The sequence below is a fragment of the Populus nigra genome, chromosome 12, assembly GCF_951802175.1.
Source record: "Populus nigra chromosome 12, ddPopNigr1.1, whole genome shotgun sequence".
NCBI lineage: Eukaryota > Viridiplantae > Streptophyta > Magnoliopsida > Malpighiales > Salicaceae > Populus > Populus nigra.
The window spans coordinates 6,010,390-6,031,106 of NC_084863.1; the positions used below are offsets into that span (position 1 = coordinate 6,010,390).

Here is a 20,717-nt window from a genome sequence, read left to right on the forward strand (position 1 = left end):
TCTAACCTGCCTTGCTGCGCAGCAACTAGCAATCAGCATATACAGATGCCTGGGAAAATCATTGATGACTTTCGAAACAAATTGGTGGTAAATATGAGCTTGTTTAATTATCCAATAGATTACCACCATTGCGGGATTGTAGCCCTTTTCCAATTCAAACTATTTTCGCATCCAGTCCATATTCCCCTGATGGTGGCGCATCTGAAGAATGCTAGAATAAAGTGAACAGAATCTATAGTTTTAAAATTTGATCCAGGTTCTGTTCTTGAAACAGCACCGAACAACTTCAAAATTTGATCGGAACCTCCTACCATTGAATTCTTGGGTTTTGAAACTTAGTTCCAATCCAAGGAAGCCTCTTTGTACTGATATTTGATCATACAAAGGAGGCTTCTCCAGAGCAAGCATTGAAGCAATTAATAGAACTTGAAAATTGCATCACAAACGGGCCCCTTGCAGGGGGGGAAATGTTCCAAGGATTACAATACTTGTTTTCAGATAATCTAGATGATAACATGTTCTCTCCAAGAACCTGTACAAGACTTGAAATCTTATGAGATGCATTTTACGGCATCTTTAATAGGCATAGAAAATATCAAAAACCAATTAAACTAAAAATAATTAAATTAAAAATTAAAAAATTGATTAAAACGTCTTACTTTAAGCTAAGTTTATGAGATGCATTTTTCATGTGGTGAGGAAAATATCAAAAAACTGATTAAACTAAAAAAAATTGAAAAATAATTATACTAAAAAACCAAAAAATTGATCAAATAAAAAAAAAGTGATAAAAAACTAATGAATAATTTCTTAAGAAAATTTAGTTTAGTTTCGTTTTATAGGGCTGAAACGAAATAGTCAAACCAGTTCTGATAAAAAGAAAAAAATGGAGGTATTATAAATTAAAAAAATCTGCCTTTTAAATTCTAGATGTCGTCCCTAATATTCCGGCTATGGACTCAATGAATACTAATCTGAATTTACTTGAATGAATATGAGTTTTTTTTATCTATTCAAAATCAGGTAATACCCGAAATGAAAAAATCAGGTTCGGATAGGGTATGGATATTGCTTCTACACAACCCGAGTCTCGATTAAGACAATTACATTTGTGTCCCCCTATATATTTGGAGCAAAAAATAGGGTTTCTCAGTTAACTCTGCAAGCAATCTTCCCTTCTCTTTCTCTACCCCTCTCACTCTCTTCAGTGTTCAGTCTTTTCCAATCTCCGGTAAGCTCCCACACGCCACAGCCACCCTTCCAAAGTTTCAATTATTCTTCAATCTTCATCTCCATTCTCCAGATCTTGCAAACCATTAGCCCCCTCCTAAGCTCCCACACGCCACACCCAGCCTTTCAATCTTCATTCTTTAATCTGCATCTCTAGATCTTCATTCAGTATGTTCTTTCAATTCCTGTTTTCCTTTAAAAAAAAATTTCTATCGTTTTGTTTATGTTCATTGCCATTTTTACAACACCATCCCTAACTTCTGATTGTATGTTGTACAGGTACATTTTACAGCTCCCCTAGGCCTCGGCAGCAGTCCATATAAGCACCCTTCCCTTGTATCTCCTCTGCAAAGTTCACTTCTTTCTTGTAAGATTTCTCTCTGTCTTTCTCTGTTAGGTTTTTTTTTTTCGTTGGAGGATGGTGGCTGAATTCTGGCGTTCCTGGGTAATAACATAAAGAACAAGTGAACTTGAAAACTCAAATATATACATATAGATAAGTCTTAACTCATCCAGTATGGCATCAGAAAAGTCAGGCGTCACTGCAATTAAAAGTCAAAGAGAAGAAAGCCTAAGACTATTTAATGATTGCATGAAAGAGTGAAAATCACTAAAGAAGCTAAAATAAATAATTTTTCCCTACATTCCAATCAGAAATAACCATTACATTTGTTCGATGAAAAAGATGAAATGACTCTGTAAATGGCAAGAAAACAGCTAATTACACTAGGTAGTATTGATGAAGTTGAAATCTGAATCTTTCAAAGCCATTGGTGCTTTATTAAATGCTTTTCCTCCTTAACCGTATCTAATGATGTTAATTCAACCATAAGCCGATCATACTCCTGTTGAACATCTCCTAGTTCCCTTCTTAGCTGCCTCACCTGCACAAGTATGATCATCAGCTTGATATTTGATTAATCATTGAAACTTAACTCGTCATTTCTAGTTTGGATGCCAAATGGGAATCAACAAAACTTAAAATCATTTTCTAGTTTATTGAACTCAGATCCCCTATTGTAGTTATTATTAAAAAAAAAAAGGCTTTCTAGAATGATGGAATTAAAAACACGAAGTCCATGATTATACCATTCCACTGATTAATACAGGCAGGCAGGATCCATACATATATACTGAGATGAATAATTATGTGTGTAACATCTCCAATGGACTGCTATACACTTTGAAGCGTGATAAAGATGCTCATTTAATTTGAAAAGGAAGGAAAACATAGAAAATGCATGTAATTATTAATTGTGGCATATAAAATACCTTAAGATCAAGGTCTTCCCTCCTTTTCACGAATGCCAAGAGAAAATCTGTTATTAGTCCCATAAACATCGTTTTCACTTTTGAACATGCCTACTGCTTTTGTGATTATGGCACGACTTTTTTTTCTTCCCTTTTATAATCAACAATGACAAGATCGTTGCATTGTAGTGGGTATAGTGGGTCACTAGAATGGTCTCATTTTTTTTCAAAAGTCTCCTGTACATGTTAAAAGCAGGCTCTACTAAATTTTTTGTTGTTGTTTGTTCTCTATTGGACTTGTCCCAACATGTTTTTTCACACATTTAACTCAAAACTATGTCAAAGTGTCATGCTTCATGTTTTTTGCGTATAAACTTGACAGATTAAGACATGTTTATAAACATAACTAATGAAACATTGACCCTCTTTTGTAAAACCTGTTCATTTGGATAAAAGAATTGATATCTGAATTTTCCTTCTCTTTCAAAGTGCAAAACTTCTTGTTGTTGAAGCTTGATTCAATACATAGATGTATCCAATCTTGCGGTGTAGGGCTTCATTTATTTTTATTTTATGTCATGTTTATACTAAAGCATTATAATTTGTAGATCCCTGCAGTCGTGACAAAATAAGAAAGTACAATATTTAGATATGAACCAAAAACTATTATTGATTAAACAACGATATGATTGCAAAATATTTTTTCATTAACCAAACCCAAGTCCAAACTCATGAGTCATGAGCCTATAAGCTCATAGCCCAATCTACAAACTATTTTGGGAATAGTTTGAAACTTTTGCTATTCAAATTCAAATGTTCATTTATAATAATTTCTCATTTATTTTTATTTGGTTTTTTATAACATATTAAAGTAGTAGTGTTAAATCACAAAATTAAACATGGTTTTAACCTGAAATGGGAATGGATCTCACATATAATTTGGCCTTAGAGGCAATTCTAACATTTGTTAGAAAACATAATGCAAGATAGATGAGAGAGCTAGTTTTGGCTTAGTGAATGTTGATTTAGGGTTGGACACAATTTTCTTTTTATACCTTTTTTTAAGTGCTGGTTTAACCGGTTCGTTTCAATATAAATATTAATATAAATACCTTTTTTTTCTAGAAACTCGAATAAACCAACCCAGAATTACAGTAGGAAGGGATTTAGTTCCAATTCAGTTAAATAACATACAATATAAATATCTCACAATAAAAGGTCAAATTTCAACCCTGAAAATCGCCAAATAATACATTCATTCCAAGAAAACTACTTAATATTTGAAAAAACCCCGTTGCAGTAGAGATCAAAGCAAACATTAATTTCTTAATGGTAAAACTATATTGCAAGATATCGACAAAGAACTAAAATTCAAGTCCTCGTGGAAAAAAAATTAAAGAGAAACAAGACCCTTTTATTCATACCAACTTACTAGCAGTAGAAATCCCAAAACAAAACCAAGAACATAGTAAAAAAACTTATTCTACTTAATCGAGTTTTTAATTCAACCATAAAGCACCAACCTTTAGCAAAGAAAAAACTACCAAGTACTAACAACCCAGAAAAGAACTGAGAAAAACAAAGTGATCAAACTAAATAATATAGTGAAAGAGCCAATAGAGTTCAAAGGAAAAAAAACACAACCCTTTGTCATATTTCTTGCCATCAGGGTTGAGCTTCTCGATGACAAAGAAGTCAAGCAAATCTTCCATTCACAAAAGATGATACCTTTCAAAACAAAGAGATAACATATAAGAAACCCAAGAGAAAAACAAAAATGAAAATGTAAACAACCACAACGGTTGTCACAAAAATCGCTTGAACCTAAAATCTACGAACCAAGAAAGAAAGAGAGCAAGTAAGAGCAAACCAGGGAGCTAGGCGGAGAGGGTCTGAACTTGGCAAAACCCTTCCTTCTATGTTTTAAGGGTTTATTTGTATACTATATGTCGGTCGATCAAGGATTTCTAATGAACAACTTGAGGCCCAGTTTATGGAAGTTTTGAGCTTTGGATCATGATTAAATATTTCAATCCAGCCCAATTTCATTTACGGCTCAACTTTTTTTTTTTCTGAAGAGTGTGTTTAAAAATATGGTAGCAATTGAGGTTCAAAGTGTTTTTTTTTAGAAATGCATCAAAATAATATATATTTTTTTTATTTTTAACATCAACACATCAAAACGATCGGAAAATACAAAAAAAAAAAATTAAAACAAAAAAAATTAATTTTTTAAAAAACACAGCTTGAAACGCGTTCCAAACAAACTGAAATCATGAAACTCTAAACTCTAGTTTTTGGATTTTAAAACTACGATGGAGAGTAGGCAAGTTGGGTAAATATGGCAAATTTGGATGTTATTTGTCTATTGTCAAATATCCTCTTCCTTAAACTTTTAAACTTAGCCCATGTTATAACAATATATTTATGGTCTCTCCTTAAAGGTAGCTAAGTAAATACATTGTCCTTCAAACTTTTTTTTTATTTATGCTGGGTTTTTTGTGATAATTTCAAACTACTCAAAAGGTATAATATAATGCCCTTATTGGTTCTTTGATTGATAAGGTTTATGAGGAGAAGGTTCTCTTGTAATTTATAGAGGCTGCCATCAATAATGTTACTACTCACTAATGAAACATTGCTTGTGGTGAAGGGCGGGGTTAAAAACTAGTCTACATCTAAATTTAGATGCATTGTTAACAAATTATTTTTTTCTACCATACCTTTGGATTAAGATCTGAGATAATATATATAATATACAAAAAAAAAAAAAGGGTTTGTGATGATACTTTCCTATTCATATGAACAATAAAGCACTCACCTCACCTTTTTATTTGTTTTTATTGATACCCGACATCATGATGACCTGCTCTATTTCCTTGGAATTTGAAGGAAAAGATTTTTTTAATGTTTTTAGATGGGAAAGGTCTATTCTTATGAAAAAGGAGTTGTCATCTAGTATTGTGATTACTAGAAACCCTAACTGGTAATTGACTGATTATGATAAAGAAAATATATTATCGTCCCTAAAGCATCATACCAGAAGTAAATTGCATTGCCTATCTTGTCTTAAATTGTTAAGGTCTTGTTATGTTTAAATTACTTGTAGTCTATCTATTGGGTGAATACGAGTCTACTAAGATGGTAAAACCCTGAATAAAAATTAAATACCTATCTGTTATAAAATTCTGGTTGGTTTTTGCCACTTCCAACTGATTGATGGGTTGATAACTCTAAGGTGTTCATTCTAGATTACAACTTAAGTTATGTCCATAAATGTACTAATATACCTATGTTAGGTCTATAGAACCGACCCAAATCCTGGAAAAAATCCAAAGAAGGTGCATTGAAGAAGTTTATTTGTCCTATGATACCTTAGATATTCCTAATTCTAATGCTATAGAATGTTGGATTGAAAATAACTCTAATTGGTGAGTATTTCAGGAAATTTAGTTTTACTCTTAATTGAAAATTTCATTGTTACTTTTCTTTAAGAAAATTATGGTGAGGGACATTTCATATTAATATCCAAGTATTTGCTCGCTATGAGTCCATGTACTGAAATATTAAAAGTGAATAATGAAAATTTTTTTTATTGGGTTTTAAAATGGGCATTGAACCCATATGGATGACGAAAGTAGGCTTTGCCCATTCATACATCATTACAATTCAAGCTTGCAAGTTTGTCAATCATTTTGTAGATCTAACAACTTAACTTACACATTTATAAATCTAACAAATTCAAATTAAAAATAATGATATGCTTTTATATTTTCCAATCCTTTCACACATGCACGTATCAAAATTATTTTCAAAATCAATGCAATTCTCATTATTCATCATCTCAAAATTATATTTTTATAATCTAATCAACACTAACAAAACTCATCAATAATATTTCACAATCATTCATACAAATCTATTTCATTTTCAAAAATCATAACTCAATTATTAACCATAAATTTATAAACCATTTTTAATCTAATAATTTAACCAATAATGTACATTTTTTTTTAAATTCAACAAAATCACAATCAATTCAATGGCACTATTCAAAATCATAAAAATATCTCATAATATCACTATAAGATCCAATCATAAACATCACATAATTCCTTTTATTTCAAAGTAATATTTACCCATTCAATTAAACCTAAACAAAATCAATCCATGTATTCAATAAACTCCACAATCCAATGGTTTAACAATAAAATCTTAATTATTGTAAAATTAAATCCTTAATCAAATTTTCTTAAAGTTCATTACAAACGCAACCACACATTAAAAATTCAACAAAATCCATCACAAAACCATATCTCACTCACATAAAATTAGTATACACCAAAAAATTCAACTTAGAATCTTATCAAGTTAAAATCACAAACAATCAAGTATTTGTCTACTCAAATCATTCAAACACATATATATAAATAATGAAAATATTACACAATGTTTAACGATAACCCATACACAAAATAAGATCAAGGTGTCATGATTTAAGGGTTCAGAAGTTCAACCTTCAATAATGGATGGAATGTGAACCGAAACTACTAGAAGCCGATGGAAGCAGTGGTGGCAGTTATGCCTCATGTATAAGAGGACCACAAGGGTTGTTAACATGTTTTCCCATGCACCGACAAGGACTGGAGGTGTGTGACAACTTTTAAAGGGTGCACCAGTTCTTATTCTCCCCACCGATACTAATGGTGTTGCTCGCCATCATTGGAGATGGGAGATCAATTAGCTTGAAGTTGTGGACCTTTCTCTCTTTACCTCACTTAGCTTTCTCTTTCTAGTCTTGCGTCTTCTCTTTTTATTTCAGCTTGTATTTGTGGTTTTCATGGTTTGCTTTTATTAAGATCTTGAGTGATTGGTGAGGTTTTTAGGTGAGAGGTTATGAGTTCCTTTCGTTTTAAAATAATATCTAATTGACCAGAACAAACTCAAACTAAAAATAATTATTCAAAAATAAATAAATATAATAGGATAATAAAACAAAGTCTTTATACTGAAATTCCTCCATATAGCTCGAATCTTTATTTTTTGCATATTTTTGGCAGATTTCAGACTTAAATTCAAACACATCGTTATCTCTTGTATGAATGAATTACTTGGCATATCATATATGATTGAAAAGATTAAGATGTTTATTTTCTGGACTTGAAACACAGCAAAATTCCACTCGTATCTCTAGATATATTCCAAACCGTATATGAAGGTCTAGTTTGACAGATTTGATAAGATTCATATAGTAACTTCGACCCTCTAAAATAATATTTTTTTGAACTCCATTTGACTTGAAAATTGACCAAAATATAATTCTATATGTCTAATATCTCTTTGTAAAATTTCATATTAATCTAATGTATTTTTTTTAGAGATATGTATGATCTCGCAAAACTAGTTAATAGATATTTTAAGGCCAAACTCATACCTAACTTGATTCGTATCATCTTTCTCTTTTTAAAAAAGGTTCTCTCGAAAAATAGTATTATCATCAAAACCAAGAAGAACCTTGTTAGCAAAAAGGTCCACCTGATATACAAACTCTTATTTTTAGTCATCCTCCCCGTCTTTAATTTCAGTTGCTTCTCGTATATTTATTCAGATATTAAAGATACAAAAATCACATGTCTTCTTTCTTGTTTATCACAAAAAAATTTTTTTGTTAATCTTGGATGTCTGGGCCAGCTTACGCGCATCTCGACTAATCCCCCGATGCCCTAAAGTTAACGACCATGTAAGTTTTTAATGGACCTAAGATTTGTGATACTCAAACTGGTAATCTTTATTTGATGCATTTCTATAAAAAAAAATACTTTGAACCTCAATTGCTATCATATTTTTAAACTCTCTTCAAAAAAAAAAAAGTTGAGTCGTAGATGAAATTAGGCTGAATTGAAATATTTAATCATGATCCGAAGCTCAAAACATCCATAAACTGGGCCTCAAGTTGTTCATTAGAAATCCCTGATCGACCGACATGTAGTATACAAATAAACCCTTAAAACACAAAAGGAAGTAGGGGTGAGCAAAAAAATCGAAAAACCGATTAAAGTGAAAAAACCGGAAAAAAAATAACTGAAAAAACCGAACTGAAAAAAACTGATTAAAATTTTGAAAAAACATAAAACCGAACCAAATTGAACCGGTTCAATTTAAAAAAAAAGTACTATAAAAGTCCTCTTTTTTTAACCCTAGCATTCCTCATCCAACGCGTATATTTATTTAGATATTAAAGATACAAAAATCACATGTCTTCTTTCTTGTTTATCACAAAAAAAATAAATTTTGTTAATCGTGGATGTCCGGGCCAGCTTACGTGCATCTCGACTAATCCCCTGATGCCCTAAAGTTAACGACCATGTAAGTTTTTAGTGGCCCTGAGATTTGTGATACTCAAACTGGTAATATTTATTTGATGCATTTTTAAAAAGAAAAAATACTTTGAACCTCAATTGCTACCATATTTTTAAACACTCTCTTCAAACAAAAAAAAAAGTTGAGCTGTAGATGAAATTATGCCGGATTGAAATATTTAATCATGATTCGAAGCTCAAAACTTCCATAAACTGGGCCTCAAGTTGTTCATTAGAAATCCCTTATCGACCGACATGTAGTATACAAATAAATCTTTAAAACACAGAAGGAAGTAGGGGTGAGCAAAAAAACTGAAAAATCGATTAAACCAAGAAAATCGAAAAAAATAACCGAAAAAAAACTGATTAAACCGTTTAAAATTTTGAAAAAACGTAAAACCGAACCGAACTGAACCGGTTCAATTTTAAAAAAAATACTATAAAAGTCCTTTTTTTTTAACCCTAGCATTCCCCATCCAGCGCGTATATTTATTTAAATATAAAAGATACAAAAATCACAAGTCTTCTTTCTTGTTTATCACAAAAAAAAATTTTTGTTAATCGTGGATGTCCGGGCCAGCTTACGCGCATCTCGACTAATCCCTCGATGCCCTAAAGTTAACGACCATGTAAGTTTTTAGTGGCCCTAAGATTTGTGATACTCAAACTGGTAATCTTTATTTGATGCATTTCTAACAAAAAAAATACTTTGAACCTCAATTGTTACCATATTTTTAAACACTCTCTTCAAAAAAAAAAAAGTTGAGCCGTAGATGAAATTAGGCCGGATTGAAATATTTAATCATGATCCGAAGCTCAAAACTTCCATAAACTGGGCCTCAAGTTGTTCATTAGAAATCTCTGATCGACCGACATGTAGTATACAAATAAACCCTTAAAACAAAGAAGGAAGTAGGGGTGAGCAAAAAAATTGAAAAACCGATTAAACCGAGAAAACCAGAAAAAAAATAACCGAAAAAATCGAACAGAAAAAAAACCGATTAAACCGATTAAAATTTTGAAAAAACATAAAACTAAACCGAACTGAACCGGTTCAATTTAAAAAAAAATACTGTAAAAGTCCTCTTTTTTTAACCCTAGCATTCCCCATCCTTCTGCATCCAGCGCGTATATTTATTTAGATATTAAAGATACAAAAATCACATGTCTTCTTTCTTGTTTATCACAAAAAAAAAAAAATTTGTTAATCGTGGATGTCCGGGCCAGCTTACGCGCATCTCGACTAATCCCCCGATGCCCTAAAGTTAACGACCATGGAAGTTTTTAGTGGCCCTGAGATTTGTGATACTCAAACTGGTAATCTTTATTTGATGCATTTCTAACAAAAAAAAATACTTTGAACCTCAATTGCTACCATATTTTTAAACACTCTTCAAAAAAAAAAAGAAGTTGAGGTGTAGATGAAATTAGGCCGAATTGAAATATTTAATGATACTCAAACTGGTAATCTTTATTTGATGCAGTTCTAAAAAAAAAATTATTTTGAACCTCAATTGCTACCATATTTTTAAACACTCTCTTCAAAAAAAAAAAAAGTTGAGCCATAGATGAAATTAGGCCGGATTGAAATATTTAATCATGATTTGAAGCTCAAAACTTCCATAAACTGGGCCTCAAGTTGTTCATTAGAAACCCCTGATCGACCGACATGTAGTATACAAATAAAACTTTAAAACACAGAAGGAAGTAGGGGTGAGTAAAAAAACTGAAAAACCGATTAAACTGAGAAAACCGAAAAAAAATAACTGAAAAAACCGAACCGAAAAAAAACCGATTAAAATTTTGAAAAAACGTAAAACCAAACCGAACTGAACCGGTTCAATTTAAAAAAAAATACTATAAAAGTCCTCTTTTTTTAACCCTAGCATTCCCCATCCTTCTACAACCGAACCGAACTGAACTGGTTCAATTAAAAAAAAATACTATAAAAGTCCTCTTTTTAACCCTAGCATTCCCCATCCTTCGGCAACCGAACCGAACTGAACCGGTTCAATTTAAAAAAAAAACTTGAAAAACCGATTAAACTGAGAAAACCGAAAAAAAATAACTGAAAAAACCGAACCGAAAAAAAACCGATTAAAATTTTGAAAAAACGTAAAACCAAACCGAACTGAACCGGTTCAATTTTAAAAAAAATACTATAAAAGTCTTCTTTTTTTAACCCTAGCATTCCCCATCCTTCTACAACCGAACCGAACTGAACTGGTTCAATTAAAAAAAAATACTATAAAAGTCCTCTTTTTAACCCTAGCATTCCCCATCCTTCGGCAACCGAACCGAACTGAACCGGTTCAATTTAAAAAAAAAAACTTGAAAGTCCTCTTTTTTTAACCCTAGCAACCCCCCCTTAAAATTTTTTGAAAAAACGTAAAATCAAACCGAACTGAACCGGTTCAATTTAAAAAAAGTTACTATAAAAGTCCTCTTTTTTTAACCCTAGCATTCCCCATCCTTCTACAACCGAACCGAACTGAACTGAACCGGTTCAATTTAAAAAAAAATACTATAAAAATCCTCTTTTTAACCCTAGCATTCCCCATCCTTCGGCAACCGAACCGAACTGAACCGGTTCAATTTAAAAAAAAAAAACTTGAAAGTCCTCTTTTTTTAACCCTAGCATTCCCCATCCTTCTACAACCGAACCGAACTGAACCGGTTCAATTAAAAAAAAATACTATAAAAGTCCTCTTTTTAACCCTAGCATTCCCCATCCTTCAGCAACCGAACCGAACTGAACCGGTTCAATTTAAAAAAAAAAACTTGAAAGTCCTCTTTTTTAACCCTAGCAACCCCCCTTTAAAAAATTTTGAAAAAACGTAAAACCAAACCGAACTGAACCGGTTCAATTTAAAAAAAGTTACTATAAAAGTCCTCTTTTTTTAACCCTAGCATTCCCCATCCTTCTACAACCGAACCGAACTGAACTGAACCGGTTCAATTTAAAAAAAAATACTATAAAAATCCTCTTTTTAACTCTAGCATTCCCCATCCTTTGGCAACCGAACCGAACTGAACGGGTTCAATTTAAAAAAAAAATACTTGAAAGTCCTCTTTTTTTAACCCTAGCATTCCCCATCCTTCGGCAACCGAACCGAACTGAACCGGTTCAATTTAAAAAAAAAAACTTGAAAGTCCTCTTTTTTTAACCCTAGCAACCCCCCCTTAAATTTTTTTGAAAAAACGTAAAATCAAACCGAACTGAACCGGTTCAATTTAAAAAAAGTTACTATAAAAGTCCTCTTTTTTTAACCCTAGCATTCCCCATCCTTCTACAACCGAACCGAACTGAACTGAACCGGTTCAATTTAAAAAAAAATACTATAAAAATCCTCTTTTTAACCCTAGCATTCCCCATCCTTCGGCAACCGAACCGAACTGAACCGGTTCAATTTAAAAAAAAAAAACTTGAAAGTCCTCTTTTTTTAACCCTAGCATTCCCCATCCTTCTACAACCGAACCGAACTGAACCGGTTCAATTAAAAAAAAATACTATAAAAGTCCTCTTTTTAACCCTAGCATTCCCCATCCTTCAGCAACCGAACCGAACTGAACCGGTTCAATTTAAAAAAAAAAACTTGAAAGTCCTCTTTTTTAACCCTAGCAACCCCCCTTTAAAAAATTTTGAAAAAACGTAAAACCAAACCGAACTGAACCGGTTCAATTTAAAAAAAGTTACTATAAAAGTCCTCTTTTTTTAACCCTAGCATTCCCCATCCTTCTACAACCGAACCGAACTGAACTGAACCGGTTCAATTTAAAAAAAAATACTATAAAAATCCTCTTTTTAACTCTAGCATTCCCCATCCTTTGGCAACCGAACCGAACTGAACGGGTTCAATTTAAAAAAAAAAAAAACTTGAAAGTCCTCTTTTTTTAACCCTAGCACCCCCCCCCCCCCCCCCCCCCCCAGCCAAAGCCTTCTTTTTTTAAGCATTCCCCATCCTTCCCCATCCTTCTGCATCCAGCACCCCGCCCCCCGCCCCCCCTAAAAGCCAAAGCCCTCTTTTTTTTAACCCTAGCATTCCCCATCCTTCTGCATCCAGCAGCCCCCCCAAAGCCAAAGCCCTCTTTTTTTAACCCTAGCATTCCCCATCCTTCTGCATCCAGCAGCCGCCGCCCCCCCCCCCCCCCCTCTAAATGCCCTCACAAGCTACAACTCTCAAATCTCAATCTCTCACACTCTCGGCTTGATACATATCTAACAACCCAGGACACCAGGTATGATTTCTTCATCTTCAATCTTCAAGTTCGTGCTGTTTTGTTGGATAAGAAGCCTGAAGAAGTTCCAACAGTAAGAATATATGCACCCACTGCTACTGGTTATTTTCTCGGGAATTATTAGAAGCAAATTTGCATTTGCGTTATATTAATGTTCTGTGAAATCCATGCTCAGATTCTGAGGCTGCCAAGCTTCCCCAGTATTTCATTACAAGGAGCTCTCCGTGTACAGTGTTTTTGTTGCTAAAGTTCAAATCTTCTTTCAGCTTTCCTGATCTTTTCAAGCTAGGTACTTTCTTCCACTTGGGTTTTTCATTTTTTGTTTTTGCTCTTTTTTTCATCTGGGTTTCCGCTGTTGGCTTGGAAGTTTTGGAGCTGGAGCTGCATTTGTTGTCCTGACAGGCATAGTATCTGAGCTTTACTATGTTAGCTACTACTCTAACGTGTTCACACAAAGTAATGATATTCGAATAGTACATTTAAAATGGAATACTATAACAATATCATGAGAAGTTACAAAAGAAAAAAGTCAAAAACATTTCTGAAATGTAATTGAAATTTAGAAACTACAGCATTTGAAAGTTCTTGACTGTCTATGATTAATCAACAAAGCAGTAATCATACATGACCTGAATTCACTTCAAAGGGAACACTAACATCAATATGCCAAAGCAATCATAACAGACTTATGGGTTCATTTGGGAGATAAGCATTGGACAACAAGGCCGATCATTAACATCACATGAAATTCAAGACTCGCATTCTTTGTTTTGGAAAGAAATGTCCCATTTTTTTACACCACAACTTCACTGTAGGACAAGCAAGACATTCTTTTAAAATGAATTGTCAAGACATAAGTCATCATGGAACATACGAGTACAAACTTACTTGCTGCGAAGTTTGAACAGGTAGCAAAACAAATAAATGCTCATAGAATATTGTGTGACCAAGAACATCAATGTGTTGACTTGAAACCGGTCGGTTTGAACTGGTTCCGGTTCAAATTTTTTAGTTTTTCAAAATTTTATTTTGGTTATTTTTTTAGATAAAAACTGAACCGAACCGAAAATGATCACCGCCTAGCTCCCTGGTTTGCTCTTACTTGCTCTCTTTCTTTCTCGGTTCGTAGATTTTAGGTTCAAGCGATTTTTGTGACAACTGCTGTGGTTGTTTACATTTTCATTTTTGTTTCTCTCTTGGGTTTCTTATATGTTATCTCTTTGCTTTGAAAGGTATCATCTTTTGCGAATGGAAGATTTGCTTGACTTCTTTGTCATCGAGAAGCTCAACCCTGATGGCAAGAAATATGACAAAGGTTTGTGTTTTTTTTCCTTTGAACTCTATTGGCTCTTTCCCTGTATTATTTAGTTTGATCACTTTGTTTTTCTCAGTTCTTTTCTGGGTTGTTAGTACTTGTTAGTTTTTTCTTTGCTAAAGGTTGGTGCTTTATGGTTGAATTAAAAACTCGATTAAGTAGAATAAGTTTTTTTACTATGTTCTTGGTTTTGTTTTGGGATTTCTACTGCTAGTAAGTTGGTATGAATAAAAGGGTCTTGTTTCTCTTTAATTTTTTTTCCACGAGGACTTGAATTTTAGTTCTTTGTCGATATCTTGCAATATAGTTTTACCATTAAGAAATTAATGTTTGCTTTGATCTCTACTGCAACGGGGTTTTTTCAAATATTAAGTAGTTTTCTTGGAATGAATGTATTATTTGGCGATTTTCGGGGTTGAAATTTGACCTTTTATTGTGAGATATTTATATTGTATGTTATTTAACTGAATTGGCACTAAATCCCTTCCTACTGTAATTCTGGTTGGGTTATTCGAGTTTCTAATCGGCATATGTTGACTTTCCTTTGCAAAAATTGATAGAACTAATAAGACTGATAAACTTGTGTTCATTTGTACTTTTTCTGGACTAATTATAGTTTGTAAACTATGCTTTTGTAGTTTCTCGTGTTTTATCTCGCAGTGAGAAGGGGGATTTGTACATGGTGCTTGATGTACACACGGAGATTTATCCTATTGAAGAAAAATCAAGGTATTTAGTCCTATTAACTGAAACATTGAACACTGATGGCACTCCGGTTGACCCTCGTAATGCGCAGGTAATCCTCTTCTCTCTGTTTTGGTTTTTGGTTATCACTCTGACATGTTTGGTGCTGGGAATGACTTAGATACTCTGTATTCTTATGTTTCTTCTACATGTTTGCATTTTATTCCTCCACTGTATTTGTCTTGGTTTATTATCAGTACTAACAACATTTTTTTTTTTTCACTTTCTTTTCAAAGCCATTGACAATTACCTGGTTTTCAAAAAGTACAAGTCATGTGCTGTTATTACAACCAACCTGTAATGATGGAATAGCGACCTTGAAAGTTTATTAGTTGATTTGCATGATGTGAACTTGTCTACTAGTTTTCTAGACAAAATCGAAGTTCTATTGCTATTAGGTCACTAAAACAAATTGGGGCTGATACAATGATCTGAGGCTATGTGTTAGGGCAGGATCTCAGCAATAACATACTTGAACAATGTAGTAGAAACAAATTTACATTATGTTAGTGATGTTTGTTTATTTGTTTCTTTTAATATTGCGATCTTACAAATCATTTCTATTAATGCTGCCTACTTGCTGTATCCCATCCTCTTACAGGGTAAGCAACCATCCAAAGAAGACAAGTTTGAGTATGTGACACACGGGAAACTTTACAAAATTGACAAGGAAGGTTCAGGAGCTGATTTCAAGTTGTATGTGCCATACTTGTAATTACACAAAAGTCGCTTTCGTCGAGTCTGTTTAGAAGTCATAATGCATCTTCATTCATAATAGATTATGGGATAGCTTATTTCATCCAGGTATATGGCTATTGGTCTTGTAACTGATATATGTATCTCTTTTTTTTTGGCTTTAGGGAGATCTACATTTCATTTGGTGGACTTCAACTGTTGCTGAGGGGGAGTCCTAGCTCGCTTGCCAGGTTTCAGCTTGATAAAAACTATTTTATGTTGATGAGGAAGATGTAGAAGCATGAAGAGTTCTGTATAATTTTCTACTTGGTTGCATGCCTACTAATTCAGCTATGATGAAGTTTTAGTTACATATAATCCAAGAACTAAATGATCGGAAGAAAGTGAGGTTTGCGGAATCTTTTTGTGGCTCGCTTACGAGTTGTTCAATGAGGTCTCTCTGCTCTTTTTTTTTTAAAATTGATTTATTTTATTGGTTTTAATTATTTTTCTGTATTTTCATATCGATTTAGCATATTCGTATTAAAAATAAATTTTTAATAATAATAAAATATTATTTTGATAAATTTCTAAAAATAATAATAATAATTAATAACGAGAAGCTCAAGCAATCTATATGCTTAATTTTAATAAATGAGTCCACTACTATTGATTAAATAACCTCATTATTCTCTACTTAATAGTTGAATTTTTTATTACTATTTCACACCAACATAATTATGAATATTAAATTTTGTAAATACAAGATAAAGAATTATGATTGATTTTAAAGCAAGATAAAATCAATAAAAAATTATTAATAATTGAAACGTGATATACCATCAACCATGAACTCATTATTCAGACACCTTCATCTTTTGCAAGTTAATCATCGAAGGTTAATGATGATAATTTTTGAAGGAAGATGTTAGTGCTTTATCAAATTTGTTTCGGTGTAATTGTCATGAAATATAAATCTCAAATTGAAGAAATATGATAAAAACAAATTGTGGGATTGTAGGAAATATACCAAACAACCATTAGCTAATTGAAAAACTAATAAAATAGAAGGAAACTCAAAGAAAAAAACAAAACAAAACAAATTAGAGGTGGAGGATCCGTCCTCGGCATGGAAATTCAAGGATTGTTTCATACAAATATACTACTTCAAGGATTGAAGTGAAAAGTCTTAAACGGTTAATAAATATTATAATGAAATAATTTAGTATAAAATAATGGGATTTATATCCAATGTCAAGAACAAGAATGAAGATTACTGGGTCTCCACGCGATGCAGGTATCAACCATTTCTCAGCTGCTCAGCATCAGAGCGTCTTGGCTCTAATAGGGTTAAAGTCCCGTTCTCTAAACTGGATTAATTTTGTTCTTACTTGCTAAATAAATACTCAGTATACATAGAGATGGGATTTATTTTTTTATTTTCGTCTATATTTTTATTCTTATTCAAATCTAAAACATTTAAAACATTCTCTATATTTTTAACATATTTTTTTATTTTTTTTTGAAACACAAGCCAACTATAACATATATAGAGCACAAGAGCTTTGCACTCTGGGCTTAAGTTCATGCATCAGAAAACCTCCAAGCAACTCCTACTTTCTAGAGTACAGATGAAATTACTGGGATAAAGGTTAACCATAATTGTTGCGAGTGCACAAAAGAAAGAAGAAAAAAGGCAGGAGAAGTCATGGAACAAAGATTTTTGAAGTACATCCAAGAGGAAAAGTTACTGAGAAGGTAGCATACAGACAACATGCTCCCAATCAGAAATGTAAAACTGAAAAAACAGAAAAGTTCACACAAGCACATCTTACAACCCTTAGGTACCTAGGTTTCTTCAGTCATCAGAGTTCAGAACCTAAATGGTGCCACCAGGCTGCATGGGTTAAAATGCCACTGATCCTCGGGTAAGAGACAATGACAGTTCTAAGGGAACAGTAGATGGAAACTGGGGCTCAATGAAGTATCTGGTGTGTAGCATCAAGGATTATGTTCAATGTCGTAAGAGCTCTGCAAAACCACAATCAGTCAAAGTGAGTTGTACTTTCAGCTCAAAACTACAGATTAGAAAAGACAGATTCAATATATGACCAGAACTGAGATTAAGGTTTGCAATGGCATGCTATTCCCATGAATACAGGCTTTCAAAGAAGCTAAAACTTGTTCACTAAAACCTAGCCTATAATCTCCTTCAATTGTGTGGCATTAATTCTGGTTTTAGTCATATATTATGTTTCCGCGTATAGCATGTCAGATCATTGCAATTATTACTGCTTGTGTTACAGCAGGTAAGTGCAAAAAAGAAGAAGCAAGAGCTGGTATAAATATGTTAACCTCAAATAATTTCAACATGAATTTATCCGACAAATACATCATCTGCATATCACCATATGCACAAAGCAAACGCAATAACTGCACGTCAAGAAAATACATCATCTCGGATAGTTCAAACCCAGAATTATCCGACAAATACAACATAAGCACATCACATGTGATCAAGCTAAACTTTAAATACTATTTATTTTACAGCTAAACCCTAATTTACCTTACAATAATGTGATCGCGCTTGTTAAACTTATCCACGAGTAAAACAACCCAAAAACACATGCATCACTAAACATATAAATCAGAAACCACATAACATAAGCAAACATGACAAGAAAATAGAAACGATCAAATACAAAGCAAGGAAAAAACAAGATCAAGATTAGGAAGAATCATACCATCCACTTGAACTGGGCCGATTTCCACTAGATCTGGGTCTAACGAAAGCCAGATTTGATTCATCACCTCTCCTCATCGTCTCATACCCACCTGACTTGGGCCTTCCGTCTTCACCAAACCGACCCGGAGAACCGAAAAACTGTTGCTGCTGCTGCCTTTGACCCACCTCCTTACCCCTAAAAACCTCCGGTCCAGGCCTCTCCTCCCTCCCAGCAAAACCCGGTCTAAGATGTGGTGGCACAAACTTATCCGGTTTAGGCGACCCCAGACTAGCCCCAACCTCCTTCTGCTTCTCCTGTCCACGAACCGGAGAAGAAACAATCGAACCAACCCCGGTTCGACCTAGAGGACGTAGAGAAATACGGTCCTGTTCCGATTCAGCCCCTGTTTGAACCGGGATTTGAACTTGAGCTGGATGGCCTGGTGGGGTTTTCGGAGAGGGAGTCAGTGGTGTTGTTTGGATAGTGGATATCGGTTTAGGTGTGGGTCGGGTCAGAACCAGCATCCGCCCATGGGTTCGGGTTGATGAGGATGGAAGATGGCTTTTGTAGAGATTGTTCGGGCTCTTAGGTGATGATGTTGTCGAGTAAAAAGAAGTGGAAGATGGGTGCTTCGATGGGTTGTTGTTCGTGTTATTAGAAGAGGAGGATTTGCTTATGTTTTTGTCATAAACATGGTTAAAGTTAACGGAGGCATATTTATTGGCTCTTGCCATCCACCACCAGCAACCACCACTAAGTAGACTCTTGTTTGCTTGTTTTTAGAGAGAAAAAGGACGGATCTGTGGCTGTTATACAGAGGAAAAGGTCCGAGAGAGAATAGAAGGATTGGATCTTGAAGTTAAAAGGGAAAGAGAGTACAGAGAGAGGGGAAAAAAAAACCGCCTTCTTTTTTGTGCTATTGGGTTTTTTTTTTAGTGAAAGGAATTGAGAGGAAGAGCAGTCCGCGGTTTTTAGGGAATGGCGGTTTTCAGTTGCTTGCGTGGCGAAAAGTTAGTGGATCTGTGAGAGAGAAACAGGAGGCAGTGGCAAATTCAAACACTTGTGTTTCTGTACGAGGTGGTTTTGCTGAATATACTAATTGCGTGTCCAACAGTGTAATAGATATTATTTTAAAAAATCATTTTTAATATTATTATATTAAAATAATTCTAAAACACTAAAAAAACAAAATTAATTTAAAACTTTTAAAAAATATAATTTAACCACGTTTCAAACACACCCTACAAAAATTTATTAGCTAGTTGGATATAAAACAATTTAAACCTAGAAAGTGGATTTAAACTATTAAAAAAATATTCATTTTGTTATTAAACTTGTATAGCTATTTAAATTTAAAAATTTCTACTCAATTTTCTTATTGATATTTAATTAATATACTAACTGTTATAGATTATTTTTTATTTTATTATATCATAAAAAAAACCAAAAGATATAATAAAAAGTGGTAAAAAATCTTAACTCAACTCTTTAATTAAAACTCATATTATGAATACTATTTTGATTGATTTAATTTTATGATAAAAATATAAAAAATAATTTATCTTCATTCAAATAGTAAAAAATAAAATTAAATAAAAAATTCATTCTAAATAATAAATTATAGAAACAAAATAACTAAAGAAAAAGTCCAGTCGTGTTTGACTGGACTTAACCTGAAAAACCAGGAGTACCACACTTAGCTTCTTCTTTTTTTTCTTTGTACAAGGCACCTTCCAAAAAAAACAAAAGGTCATTTAAGTAAAATACTCGCTGTGGGGGGAAGCACCCCCACATTTGAGTTGCCACGTAATTTTGATCTAAAATAATTAGAACTCGAATGCATGACCACAGAAGCACCTCGCGCTCTTGAGCTATCACAGAATTGCTAATCAAAGTTGCTTAGAATAATACGAGAAGAGGAGGAGGAGTCTTGTTTGCATCGGTGTTCGACCGTAAATGGTCTCGGTCTGGCTTGGTTTTGTCTATTTATAGTGAGTTCTGAAGATAATTCAGCTAAGTTCTTTCTCGAGAAAATATAAATAATAATTGAGCTCCTGTATATTCATGCGTTGCTGCAGGTTTATAAAACAAATATACTTAATAATATTTATAAAACAAATATACTTAATAGTGTTATAATTATGAACGAACGCTAGATAAGTAATAAAAACTAAAGGT

General features: G+C 33.3%; 2 protein-coding genes across 11 annotated transcripts; one reads left to right on the plus strand and one right to left on the minus strand.

Moving 5' to 3' along the window:
* Nucleotides 1-1,146: 1,146 nt before the first annotated feature.
* On the plus strand, nt 1,147-16,293 carry LOC133669669 (DNA-directed RNA polymerases II, IV and V subunit 8B-like). 7 transcript variants are annotated; one of them, XM_062089896.1, is made up of 8 exons: nt 1,147-1,398; nt 1,510-1,597; nt 13,072-13,152; nt 13,255-13,368; nt 14,312-14,394; nt 15,033-15,190; nt 15,740-15,834; nt 15,999-16,293. In XM_062089896.1, the coding sequence occupies exons 5-8, from the start codon at nt 14,328-14,330 to the stop codon at nt 16,108-16,110; spliced, it is 432 nt and encodes a 143-aa protein (XP_061945880.1). In that variant the 5' UTR covers nt 1,147-1,398; nt 1,510-1,597; nt 13,072-13,152; nt 13,255-13,368; nt 14,312-14,327; the 3' UTR covers nt 16,111-16,293. The 7 variants fall into 7 exon arrangements, with proteins under 7 accessions (XP_061945880.1, XP_061945881.1, XP_061945883.1 ...); XM_062089900.1 differs by having other exon boundaries at nt 1,156-1,231; XM_062089897.1 differs by lacking the exon at nt 13,072-13,152.
* Nucleotides 16,294-17,498: 1,205 nt separating this feature from the next.
* On the minus strand, nt 17,499-19,598 carry LOC133670057 (uncharacterized). 4 transcript variants are annotated; one of them, XR_009834002.1, is made up of 4 exons: nt 18,558-19,598; nt 18,380-18,447; nt 18,169-18,246; nt 17,499-17,844 (listed from the first exon to the last, which is right to left on the minus strand). XR_009834002.1 is itself a non-coding variant. In XM_062090479.1 (3 exons), exons 1-2 carry the CDS (start codon nt 19,271-19,273, stop codon nt 18,207-18,209), a joined length of 756 nt encoding a protein of 251 aa, XP_061946463.1. In that variant the 5' UTR covers nt 19,274-19,598; the 3' UTR covers nt 17,499-17,844; nt 18,169-18,206. The 4 variants fall into 4 exon arrangements, 3 of the variants coding, with proteins under 3 accessions (XP_061946463.1, XP_061946464.1, XP_061946462.1); XM_062090479.1 differs by lacking the exon at nt 18,380-18,447; XM_062090480.1 differs by lacking the exons at nt 18,169-18,246; nt 18,380-18,447.
* Between the last annotated feature and the right edge of the window lie 1,119 nt (nt 19,599-20,717).

Coding starts and splice junctions, on each gene's coding strand:
- LOC133669669 (XM_062089894.1), top strand. Junction 15,191..15,739: donor TTGACCCTCGTAATGCGCAG/GTAATCCTCTTC, acceptor ATCCTCTTACAG/GGTAAGCAACCATCCAAAGA. Junction 15,835..15,998: donor TCAGGAGCTGATTTCAAGTT/GTATGTGCCATA, acceptor TTTTGGCTTTAG/GGAGATCTACATTTCATTTG.
- LOC133670057 (XM_062090478.1), bottom strand. CDS start 19,273: ATGGCAAGAGCCAATAAATATGCCTCCGTTAACTTTAACCATGTTTAT. Junction 18,448..18,557: donor CGGCCCAGTTCAAGTGGATG/GTATGATTCTTC, acceptor TTATATGTTTAG/TGATGCATGTGTTTTTGGGT.